This window comes from Octodon degus, unplaced genomic scaffold, assembly GCF_000260255.1.
Source record: "Octodon degus isolate 3935 unplaced genomic scaffold, OctDeg1.0 scaffold00255, whole genome shotgun sequence".
In the NCBI taxonomy this organism is placed as follows: domain Eukaryota; kingdom Metazoa; phylum Chordata; class Mammalia; order Rodentia; family Octodontidae; genus Octodon; species Octodon degus.
In genome coordinates this window covers 676,923-690,067 of record NW_004524831.1, presented here as the reverse complement: position 1 = coordinate 690,067, position 13,145 = coordinate 676,923, and the positions used below count along the sequence as shown (strand labels likewise).

At 41.5% G+C, this 13,145-nt stretch overlaps 1 protein-coding gene across 1 annotated transcript in view; it reads left to right on the top strand.

Moving 5' to 3' along the window:
* Positions 1-11,825: 11,825 nt before the first annotated feature.
* The window catches only part of LOC111814010 (zinc finger protein 555-like), an 8,478-nt gene continuing 7,158 nt past the window's right edge, over positions 11,826-13,145 (top strand). Inside the window, exon 1 of the mRNA XM_023706425.1 lies at positions 11,826-11,879. Coding sequence (XP_023562193.1) covers positions 11,826-11,879 — 54 coding nt within the window. The remainder of the gene's footprint in view (positions 11,880-13,145) is intronic.

Below are 13,145 nucleotides of genomic sequence, written 5' to 3'. Positions count from 1 at the left end.
GAGGCAGGCCAAGAGATGTGCAGGCAGGAAGAGAGGTTTGCCTTTGACACACCCATCCCGTCCAAGTAGCCTTCACACTTAGCCAGCCATGGACAAGAGCCAAAGACCTCACTCTATTGTCAACCTGGCTAAGAGGGTGTTCAGGTCCTGGCTGCCCTATTTGATCTGACGCAGATGGGATACTGAGCCTCTCTGAGGCTGCTGCTCAATATGTAAAATGTGTGTCTTTCTAGCTGCAAAACAGTGAAAATGTCCTCACTCCTGGAGGTTTCAGGTCATTCTCAAACCCACAGCCTCTGCCAGGAAGAGGAGCTGGACCCCAATCTGATGCGAGCCCACCACTTGTTAATGCAAGTTTTTATTTGGCTGTATATACAATTTAAGCTATTAAAATTTGTACAATATTTACAAATAAAAAAAAAAAAGAAAAAAAAGAAACAGAAGGGTGCTGCTGAACCAGAGAGGGAGTGGAGAAGGTGGTCCCAGCTGGAGTTGTGGAAGAGAGTAGCCAGATCAGAGGCTACAGGTCATAGTGAGCAGCTGAGATTAATCTAAAGTGTAATGGAAAAACATTGAATGATTATGAGCGGGATCTCACATGCTTTGGTTTGACCAACGTTTTTTTTTTTTTTTTTAATTTTATTTATTTATGTATATGTGTGTGACCAGCTCAGCCCACCAGGGGGCAGGACTGGCTGGCATGTGGTGCTGGGGGATTGAACCGTGGTCCCTGTGCTTTAGCTAAGCTTGTTCTAAGTAGGTGCTTTAGACCACTGAGCCATCTCACCAGCACCGTTGACTGATGTTTTCAGAACGTGATTAGGTTTGCTTTGGACCTCGGCTGCTGGGTGGCTGGTGTACCCCTGGGGCAAGAGCAAAAGCCATAAAACTATTTTTCTGGTTGGCGTAGAAATCCAGGGGTCAGGGGGCCAGGGAGATAGCTCAGTAGAATAAGCGCTTGCCTGGCAAGTGCAAGGGCCTGAGTTCAATCCTCGGTTCCTCAAAAAACAAAACAAATCAAAACAAAATAAATAAATATAAATAAATACATAAAAAATTTATTAAAAAAAAAAACCAACAAAACTCCAGGGGTCAGACAATGGCAGCCTGGACCACACTAATGAGAACATTTAGGGAAGTGGGTGAGTGGATTTTATACTAATTTTGGAGACATAATCAATAATCTACTATTGCTATTGTTGATATTGTGGGTTGGATGTATGGGATGAAAGAGAATCATAACGTTTTGCTTAGAGTCTAAATTTTTTTTTTTTTTGTATCTAATATTTATCACCAGGAAGTGATTGAGTGGTTAAGTGTGTGGCTTTGTTTCAGCAATCATTCTAAACTTCATGTTTGGCTTTGGGTATCTTCATAATTTAGGCATTTTTATGACACTAGATACAGTATGTAGCCTGTCTGAGGGAAATGGGCTGTTGGTTTTTCATCTTTACTGTTTTTCTGAAATGGTTACCATTTATGTGTGGTGTCTTTATTTCACAGTGATGTATTCCTCTTGGTGGATATACTGATTTACTTGAATGAAAATGAGGAGACTGAGAAACACCCTGTGCAGATCTTATCAATAAAGCCTTGCGCCTCATTGCCAACAGCAGCCGCCACCCATTCCAATCTGTCCTAGGCTGGCGGGGCCTCATGAAGTTTCCAGTCATGAAGTGATTGGTTCTTTGGCAGAGCATTCACCTGGGAACTTTCTGAGCACACGCAGGACCCACCTTCAGGAGAGCGCACTGGAAACCCAGGGCAGCTCTGGAAAGCCAGAGGAAAAACTCTTGAAGGAAGTATGAATCAGCTGAGGTGAGATCGACTTGCTAGGAGAGGCGCTGTCCAGGAGCCAATCATCCATAGGGGTCCGCTGGCGGAAATACCCAATCGGGTGGGCCAAGGGAGGCGGGCTCTTCCTCGGTCCTCAGGCGGAAGTACTCCATGTGAGTTCAAGACTGAGGGCCTATGGCTGCCTTGACCTGTTGTTTCTGTGATTTCATCTTGCTGTGGGCTGCGAAGGATCCTCAGAGACACTCAAGCCACCCAATGGTAACCTTAGGGGATGGGAACTGGCAGTGGGGTGGGATTGTGTGAGTGGCCAGAACCAGGTGTGGCAGTTGAGAGCCTCCCTGCTGAGCTCCAGACATTGAGGTCTTCCTAAGATGTTCCTAAGATGTTGTTCCTGCCTAACATTTGTCCTCCACCCCCCCCCCCCCTTTGCTGAGGCAGGGACAGTTCTAATTCCCCTGCATACTGTCCCCACTGTGACACTGCAAGCCCAGAATGGCTTCTTGAGCTTCCCCAGGTACACTGGAATTTCCACCAGTTTGAGGAATGTAGCTGTTTGGGGGAAAACCCAGAGTCCATCCTCAAAATGCAAAATTATTCTTTGCATGACCTAAATGAGAGCTCATCTCTCTGTGGTGTTACTGCATGAGGCAGAAGGTGTAATCTCACAACAGTGAGCAATGAGACCGGAACCAAGTAAATTTATCTGTGTAGCCTGGCTTGGCCTTCAACACTTGCCCGCCCTCCTCCTGCCTCCGGAGTGCTGGGATTACTGTCGTAAGCCTTCAAGCTGAGCTTGAAACACTGCTTTAAACCCAGGCTCTCTAATACATTTTCTAAGAATGCAGAAACAAAGGAAAAAAAAAAGATTTAATGAAAAGCTGATTATTTATGCTTGACATTTCTGGAAATTATTGTGCATTTTCAATCAATTTTGTCTACAAATACCTTCAGGTTTGTCAAGGTATTTTTCCCTTTCAAGCTCAAATATCACCCCTTGAGTCATTTCTTAAAAGTCTTCATGGGGTATCCTGTGGAACATGAGCCTTACCTAATTACTTCAGGTAATGTGCTTTTAACCTGTTTCTCCTGAGCAACTAAATTAGGAGAACAGTAGAGTGCTGTTTGGAGAAGTGAAAACTACTCTGGGAATTTTGGTTCTAGTTCCTTGAAGTTTTATATTATTATATTGTACCAATGTGCCCCACTCCGGTCATGCTATTTGGCATGTACCACCCAGACAGGTGATAGAATGGAAAATTTCAAGTCACAGAACCAATGCTGAGTAGTTAGCATTACAGTCAGGGTTCCTGTTAGTCATGGCAAGTGTTTCTGTACTGTACATTTAAGTGTCATCATGGGCCCTGTAATATGCTGAAGTAGGGTGGGGAGGGAAGCAATGTGGAGGATGGACAGTTGACACTGGATGATTTTTGCTAAGTGTTGTGAATTAAAAATAAGATTTTGGTAAATTTGGTTTATCATGATGAAAATTACTTTCTTGCTCTAAATCTATGACTATCACAAAGGACTTGAGTATGGGAAGTGGCAGAATTTTGCAAAGGTTGTGTCTCATACAGACAGATACATTATTTATTTTTTTCCACATACATTGTTTTGTTTATTGTTTCTGAAGAAATTCTGGTTGCCATGGGGCTTTTATTATAAAATGCTCTTTTTTTACTGTAAAGATTTTTTTTTTACAATATTACAATATCTTTTTTACTTTATTTTTTAATTTTTAAATTTTTTTAATTTACAAACGTAAATGAATATAGAAATAAAAATTGTCCAAAAAAATGAAAGAATTGGGGCTGGTGAGATGGCTCAGTGGTCTAAAGCACCTACTTAGAACAAGCTTAGCAAACACAGGGACTGCGGTTCAATCCCCCAGCACCACATGCCAGCCAAACCCGCCCCCTGGTGGGCTGAGCTGGCCACACACACACACACACACACACACACAAATAAATAAATAAATTAAAAAAAATGAAAGATTTTACAGATCAGTCATAATAGCTCACTGTGTCAAAACCAAGAAACTTATATTCATATAATTAGATATTCATATAATTAGAATTCTCAAAGTAGAAAGGAGTAGGCAATATTTATTTATTTATTTATTTATTTATTTATTTAATTTTTTGGGCTTCATTTCCCCTGACTTCTAAAGGGGTACAGATCTCTCTTTATTTTTACTGTTAAGATTTGACATTTCAAACATATCAGTGAACCCAATACTTATGAAAAGACTTAGAGTTTTGAGGTGATTACTTGTGGTGTGTCCCTTGGTGAGAGTGAATCTGCTAGTCCTTTTTTTTCCCTTATATTTGGTACAAGGTCTCACTATGCAATGACCGTCTTCTTTCAGCCTCCCCGGTGCTGGGATTATAGGCCTGTGCTACCACACCTGGTTTTAGTGTCTGGCTCAGCATGCCAGGGGGCGAGGCCAGGGTGGCATGTGGTGCCAATGATCGAACCCCGGTCCTTGAGCTTGCCTAGACAGGCTCTTAGTCTGCTGCGCTGTCTTGCTGGCCCTGCTAGTTCATTTTTAAGGCTCTGTGTTTCTTGATGGATAACTTGTTTATAGCACATGGCAAAAGGCCCACTTCACATGTGATTGACAACAGCCAACACACCCTAAATGGAATGATAAGGGAAAAAAGAAGTCTTTTGTTTTTCTGTGGAGGAGCACACTTATTTGCTATTGCCTTTGGGTATGATCACAGTTTTTCCTGTTCTCACAATCACATGTTCAACCTCCCCATGTAGATTCTGCATCAGGAAAAGAGCCTGAGAGGAAAGGGCCATGTGGCAGATATCATCTCATAGGTCCTGCTCCCTTCTCACATGAAGACAAATTCAGATATGTCTTTACTAATAACCTAGGAGTCTTCAAACCAAGAAGTATGACATAGTAGACATCTAAAAATCAGGTGCCTGGAGTTGAGAACCTTACTTTGGACCAAGAAATATGCCAAAGGAGAGAAACTTTCAACCTGTGAGTAGAAAAGGGGATTTCATGGAAAGTGCACCATGCAAAGTCCCATCCTCGTCACAGGGAAGTGACTCTGGGTGGGGCTGCATGCAGCTATCATTTGGGCCTCCTGCTGTGATTAGTTTTCAAGAGTCTGGACTCCTCTATGGTCTAGGGTAAAGTCATATGACACTGATGGCTATGTTTTGTCCCAGTGATAAGAAAGTGCCAAAGACACCTAGTTATGCTCAATTTGGTGAAAGTTTAAATAAGAAATCTGAAATGAATGAGTTGCCTCCACTCTGAACTTCATTATCATGATGGAAAATTCCAAAATTAGCATCTCCCCCAATGCCAAAGTCATTATAGCATGTTTTAAAAATCAAATAAAAGTTGAAAAAAAAAATTGATGAAAATCAATTTTAGGGCCCTTGAAAAGCATGTGTAAACTTCTCTTACATCTATAGTCATGCAATAAAAGAATAAACTGATGAATACATTAGCGTTTATAGCTTATAATGCTAAACATTTGGTGTTATATTAGACATGTAAACAAAGAGATACGAAATAATGATGAAAGAGGCAACTTCCGAAGGATCTTCCTGCTACACCCACAATTGGATCTTCTTTAAGTAGAGCATTCACAGGTACTTGAAATTTCTGTCTGAGTGCAGAGAGAGAAGCACTTTTGCTCATGGAATGTCTGTAGTTCAGTGATAACTAAAGGACTTCATTGTTATGATTTGTGTCTAGTTGTCTCCCAAAGCCTCATGCAGCCATGTGGCAGGGACTTCTAGAGTTTGAGATTAATTCATGATGAAGGCTGGGATTATGGGTTTTAGTACTGCTGGGGTTATGGGTGTGAATACTCCACCCTGCCTAGGGCAGATAGCCTGAATGCAGTTTAAGGGAAACAGACTTGCTCTCTGTAGCCATTGTTGCTGCTACTCCTCTGTTTTGCTCTTGCTGTTTTGCTGCCTTCCACCACAATGAACGGCTACCCTCTGCCTTGCGTTGGTCTGCCTTGGAGCCAGCTGAGTATGAACTGAAACCTCCAGTAACAGTGAGCTAAATAAACCTTTCCTTCCTTCATTTTGGGTGTTGAGTATGTTGTCCCAGCAGTGAGAGAAGAGTAACTAAGACACTAGTTCAAAAGGGGCATGCTGAATGAGAGAGGAATTTGATTGTGGTGTTTATGTCTCTTTCACATGTGATTGTAACTTTTGTGAAATTGTGTCACTGAGTTGCACTTGGTATAATGCTTACAATTTCCAATCTGCTTATTTATTCCTGATACATATTTACATGGCATATTTCTGTATTTTAATCTAGGAATATTGTCTGTGCTACAGTATCTTATTGTTCTATTAGGTTCTTGATGGTACCATCATTTATTTATTTTTTATTGTACCTTTCAGATTTTATTTTTTCTTTCATATTCTTACACTAGCAAGACAATATGATGTTTATGCATGTGGAGCTGATTTTTTTTTTTAAATGTTTCCTTTATTTATTTTGTTCTTTTTTATAGTCAGCTCAGCCCACCCTGGGGGTGGGGCTGGCACACCATGTGGTGCGGGGGATGGAACCGAGGTCCCTGCATACTTGCCTAAGCTTGCTTAAGCAGGCACTTTATTTTTTTTTTAATTTGTGTGTGTGTGTGTGTGTGTGTGTGTGGCCAGCTCAGCCCACCAGGGGGCGGGGCTGGCTGTCATGTGGTGCTGGGGGATTGAACCGCGGTCCCTGTGCTTTGCTAAGCTTGTTCTAAGTAGGTGCTTTAGACCACTGAGCCATCTCACCAGCCCCAGAGCTGATTTATTTCACTTACGAATATGGTTTCTTGTTGCATCCACTTACCTATAAAAGCCTTGTATTTATGTTTTTTTATAGTTGAGTAATACACCTTTGCATTAAAAATACCATATCTTGGGCTGGCAAGACAGCTCAGTGGTTTAAAGCACCTGCTTAGGCCAGCTTAGGCAAGCATGCAGGGACCTCGGTTCGATCCCCAGCACCACATGCCCTGCCAGCCCCGCTCCCAGGGTGGGCTGGGCTGACCATAAAAAAAAAAAAAGAAAAAAATAAAGGAAACATTTAAAAAAAATAAAAATACCACATGTTGTTTATCCATTCTTCAGTTGATGGGCATTTAGGTTTTTCCAAGATTTAGCTATGAAAAATTGCACTGCTATAAACATGGGCACACATGTTTCTCAGTGGTGTGATGTTTTCAGTTTTGGAAAAAATATCCAGGAGGGGAATAGCTGTGTTGAATGGGACCTCTAATCCTAGATTTTTTTTTTAATTTTTTATTTATTTATTTATTTATGTGTGTGTGTGTGTGTGTGTGTGTGTGTGGCCAGCTCAGCCCACCAGGGGGCGCGGCTGGCTGGCATGTGGTGCTGGGGGATTGAACCGTGGTCCCTTTGCTTTGCTAAGCTTATTCAAATAGGTGCTTTAGACCACTGAGCCATCTCACCAGCCCCTAATCCTAGATTTTGAGGACTTTTCCCACTGATTTCCATAGTAGTTGTGCTAGTCTGCGCTCCCACCAGGATGAGATGAAATTTCAGTGTTCTTTTGATTTGCATTTCTTGTGTGACCAATGATGTTGAACATTTTTTCATAGATTTATTTGCCTTGTATATTTCTTTATCTGAGAAGTGTGTATTCATCTCAGGTGCCCATTTTTTAAATTGGGTCTTTGAATTTCGGGGTACTTGTTTTTTTACCCTGACTTTTTTTTTTTTTCCTTTTGTGGTACTGGGGATTGAACTCAGGACCTTGTGCTTGCCAGGCAGGTGCTTATGCCATTGAGCTATATCCCCAGCCCAAAGTAATTATTCTTTTCAGTACTGAGGATTGAACTCAGAACCTTGCACTTGACTGGCAGTGCTTATGCCACTGAGCTATCTCATACCCAGCCCGTGGGGGACTTGTTTTTTTAATTCTTCATGTGTTCTAGATAGAAGTCCTTCATCTAAGGAGCAGTCAGTTTTTTTTTTTTCCCAGTTGATGAGTTTTCATTTTACTCTGTTAGTGATTTCTTTTGACATGCAGAAACTTTTCAAAAAAGTTGATCCCAGTTGTTGATTCTTTGAAGTATTTCCCATGTAGTTTGTTTTTTGTTCCTGAAGTGTCTTTCTACCCATACATATTTAAGATTTGTACCTACCTTCTCCAGTAGATTTAGTATTTCTGTTTTATAGCTACCATGATTTTTCCTTCATATAATTTTATAATGCAATCATACAAATTGAAAGACTAGTATAATTAACATGGTTGTTTCAATTTTATCATATTTACTTTATTCCTCTATCTTCCTATAGTTTTCTTTCTTTCTTTTTTTTTTTTTTTTTTTTTTTGAGACACCAGGGATTGAACTAAGGCCCTTGCACTTGCCAGGGAAGCGCTTATTCCACTGAGCCATCTCTCCAGCCCCAGTATTTCTGTTTTAGTACTTAAATCTTTGATCCATTTTGACTGTAGTTTAATGCATGGTGATAGACATGGGTCTAGTTTTAGCTTTTGACATGTGGATCTGTCTCGGTTACTCTTTTGTCATTGCTGGGACAAATATCTAACACACAAAATGAAGGAAGGAAAGGTTTTTTAAGCTCACAGTTACTGGAGGTTTCATTGCATACTTAGCTGGCTCCCAGGCAAAGTAGCACATGTCAGAAAGAAACCTTCCATTGTGGAGGCAAAGATCACAGAGCAAAGGGAATGGCCGTAGCTCAGGGAACTAACTAGCCTCTCTTCTCTCCTTACATTGTAATCAAATTACCTGCCCCAGGGCAGGTGCAGCATCCACATCCACAATAATCACAAACTCCAGAAGCTGTCCCATGACTGCATGAGGCTTTGGCAGGACACCTTTACACAAACAGCAGGAACATTTTCTAAGTGAATGTTTTTTCACCATAACTGATGTTATTTTAAGTTGCCATACTGTCCCCTCAATACTCTTAAGGACAGGGCCTACTTGATATGGTTCTTTTTTTTTAATTTTAATTTTTTAAAATTTATGTATTTGGTACAGGGTCTCAGTACAAAGCTGAGACTTGTAGTGTCCCTCCCATTTTTAGCCTCCCCAGTGCTGGGATTATAGTCATGTGCCAACACACTGGGTCTCTGTGGCCTGCACAGTGTGCCCGGGGGTGTGGTTGGGGAAGCATGCAGTCCAAGGGATCGAATCCTGATCCCTGAGCTTGCCTAGCAGGCACTCAGTCCTTAGTTGGTTAAGCTATCTTCACAGGCCCATCACTATAGCTTCTAAAGGCATTGACGTTTACCTTCCCCATTTCAATAGATAACCTGTGCACACAGGCTAGAAGACTACGCAGTTCAGATTTCTAAGGACAACTCTCCGTGAATGGACATGAAACAAAATGTGTTTTTTTTTCCAGAGGTATATAAATCAGCTGAATCATGCATCAATATTCAATTTACATGTGCAGCCACTGACGATTGTTTTATTTCTTGAGATCCATTGGTGTCATTTTCGATTAATATGAAAGTGAAATTCGCATGCTTTCAAGTATGTTTTGCAAAGTATCTATCATATTGCTCAGAATGTCCTGAAAGTTTGTAGTCTTTTATTGTACTTTACACCTACAAATTTTAAAAACCTTAGATATGATTTATGAGTGACTCTGTATTACTTTTAATTTTTTTTTTTTTAAGGTACTGGGGATTGAACTCAGGCCCTTGCACTTGCCAGGAAATTTAATTTTTTTTAAAATGTATATAGTACAAGGTGTATAGGGTCTCACTACACAGATAGGACTCCTGGTGATTCTCCTGTTTTCAGCTTTCCAAGTACTGGGATTAGAGGCATGCACCATCATGTCCAGTTTTAGTCACTGTCTCAGCATGCCCAGGGGTGTGGCCTGCATAGTTTGTGGTGCCCAGGATCAAACCCTGGTCCCTGCATCTGCCTAAGCAGGCACTTTAGTCTGCTGAGCTATCTGGCTGACCCTTTAATTTTTTTCTTTGTGTGGGAGCTTGTAAATGAATCTCACTTCATAATCTTTTTTTTTTTTTCCAGTATTTTAAGGAAGGGTCTATGGGGTGTTCAGGATCTTACTACTAGATTGGACTTATAGTGATCTGCCTGTTTACAGCCTCCTAAGAGCTGGGATTACAGGTGCATGCCACCATGCCCAGTCTCAATTGCCTTCTCAGTGTGCCCTGGGTGTGGGGCCAGCAGGGCAGGCCCGGAGACCCAACTCCCCTGCACCTCTTTAATCCACTGCTTCATAATTTTGATTGTCCTCTTTTCATAGACAGGCTGGACATTGAACTTATAGCAGTCCTGACTGTCATGACAATCTGGCTTTATCAGTCTCCCAAGAGCTGGGAGAACAGGCATGTGCCATCTCACTGGGCTGAAACTTTCCTAATGTATTTAGTGACAAGTTAATTTGCAGTGTCTTGGTTTTCATTGCATTCATATATTTCATTTATATTTCTTCCCACATTATGCTCACTTATTCCACTCTAGAATTCCTTCCTCCTCTCCTCTCCTCTCCTCTCCTCTCCTCTCCTCTCCTCTCCTCTCCTCTCTTTTTCTCTCCTCTCCTGTTATCTGTCTCTTTCTTTCTTTCTTTCTTTCTTTCTTTCTTTCTTTCTTTCTTTCTTTCTTTCTTTCTTTCTTTCTATTTAGTGCAGGGTCCCACTATGTAGATTGGACTCCTAGTGATCTGCCAGTGTTCATCCTCCCAAGAGCTGGGATTACAGGCATATGCCACCATGTCCAGTCTCAATCACTGTTTCTCATGTCTGGGGTGGTGGTGGTGGGGTGGTGGTGGCACAGCATGCTGGGGATCGAACCTCTGACCCCTGTGTCTGCCTGTGCAGGCGCTTTAATCCACTGAGTTATTTGGCCGGCCCTAGAATTTCTCATATTCAAGTGCATGGACATAATTTGTTGTCCCTGGCCTATAAGTTATAGGCCACCACTCTTCACATGTTTTCATGAACTATAGACTGGTTAAATAAGTAAATTCCCATGGATTTTAATTATCCATAACCTTTATTTTGCATTTAATTAAGTATTTTTCTATCAAATTAGATTCAAAATTCTAAATGCTAGAAGCAAGATATACTCAATGCTATAAATATCTAGATGTGAAAACAGATAAAGCTTGGTCCTATATTGAACTTGAGGTGAAAGAGGCAAGGCTGGTCTCAAAATGGAGGGCCATGATCCAAAGGAACAAGAGCAGTTGAGGAAGCTGTTTATTGGTGGTCTGAGCTTTGAAACTACCAATGGGAAAAAAAAAGAAAAAGAAACTACCAATGATAGTTTAAGAGAATACTTTGAGACATGGGGCACACTCACGGATTATGTGGTAATGAGGGATCTACAATCAAAATGCTCCAAGGGCTTCGGTTTTGTGACTTACTCTTGTGTTGAAGAGGTGAATGTAACAGTGTATTTGACCACACAAAGTTGATGGATGTGTAGTGGAACCAAAGAGCTGTTTTTAGACAGGATTCAGTAAAGCCTAGTGCCCATCTAATAGTGAAGAAGAAAATTTTTGTTGTTGGTATTAAAAAAGATACAGCAGAATATAATTTGAGAGACTACCTTGAAAAATATGGCAAGATTGAAACCATAGAAGTTATGGATGACAGGCAGAGTGGGAAAAAGAGGTTTTGTTTTTGTAACTTTTGATAATCATGACACAGTTGATAAAATTGTTGTTCATAAATACACTATTAATGGGTATACTTGTGAAGTGAGAAAGGCCCTACATAAAAAAGAGATGCAGTCTGCTGGATCACAAAGAGGCTGTGGAGGTGGATCTGGCAACTTTATGGGTTCGGGAGGAAACTTTGGAGGTGGTGGAGGGAATTTTAAGTTTTGGTGGAAGAGGAGGCTGTGGTGGTGGAGAAGTTGGCAGCAGAGGTAGTTATGAATGAAGTGATGGTGATATAATGGATTTAGAGGCAATGGTGGAAAGTATGGTGGTGGTACTAGTTACAGTAGTAGAGGATGGTATGGTCATGATGGTCCAGCATAGAAAACCAACGTGTGGATTCAGTGATGGTGGTGGAGGAGGTTGTAATGGTTACAACAAAGGAGGAAATTTTGGTGGTGGTAACTGTAGGAGTCCTCTCCAGGTTCTGTCTCGGTCCAAGAAGTCAATATTTGTAATCTCAAAGATAGGCTATTGGAATCCCACCAAGTTAATTCCAATCTACCACTCGCAGTGCAACCCACAGCAAAAGTAAAGACACTAAATTCTATTTATAATTATTGGGGAGCCAAGGGGCCCTAAGTCCAGCCACAAAGATGGGCTTTCTGGAATGAAAAGACTGACCCAGGGCTGCACCCAGGTTTTATTCAGTGGAGGAGTGGCTTGAGGAGGAATGACTGAGAATTGTGGGAATTAGGTGAGTATTGTGAGCTGATCTAGGTAGGTGGCCTACATTTACTTTTGTCATATGCTGAGAGTATATGCAGAGAAAGTAATTTGCATTATGTTATTCAGATAGTATCTAATGTTTCGGGGGTCTGGTGCTTTAGCTCTGACGTAGTATTTCAAGCCCCAGGAACTCATAGCCTCCATCTCAAGGCTGGATCCCAGCTGGCATGCAGAGCATTGGCTCTTGGTTCTGTCTCGACTTGGCTCACTTTAAAGAGCAGCACGTGTAGGTTGCCAGGGAAACATACACGCCACCTTCAAAGACTGTCACCAGCACCTCAGCTAAACCAATATACATTGCTTAAGGCCAACTGAAAGATAAAGATGAGGGGCCGGGGAGATGGCTCGGTAGGGCCTGAGTTCAATCCCTGGTTCTGCCAAAAAAACCCCCCAAACCCAAAAGGATAAAGAGAAGTCCTAGCCAGCTCTGTACATATCAATACAAGGAAATAGGGTCAGGCTCAGCCAAAATGGAGACAGTCACTTTTCTTTCAAGGAGAGCTGCTCAGGTGGTCCTCTACAGGTAACTATGGTGATGGTGGGAATTACAATGATTTGGAAATTCTAGTGTACAACAACAGTCAAATTATGGACCCACAAAGTGGGGCAGTTTTGGTGAAAGAAGCTCTGGCAGTCCCTGTGGTGGTGGTTATGGATCTGGTGGTAGAAGTGGTGGATATGGTAGCAGGTTTTATTTTTTATTTTATTTTATTTTTTTTTGCGGAACCGGGGATTGAATTCAGGCCCTTGCGCTAGCCAGGGAAGCGCTTATTCCACTGAGCCATCTCCCCGGCCCAAGTAGCAGGTTTTAGAATACAACAGAAAAGGGCTACAGTTCTTAGCAGGAGAGAGAGTGAGGAGTTTTCAGGAAAGCTGCAGGTTTCTTTTATTTATTTTTTTTTTTTTTATTTATTTGAGAGAGGGGGAGAGAGAGAGAG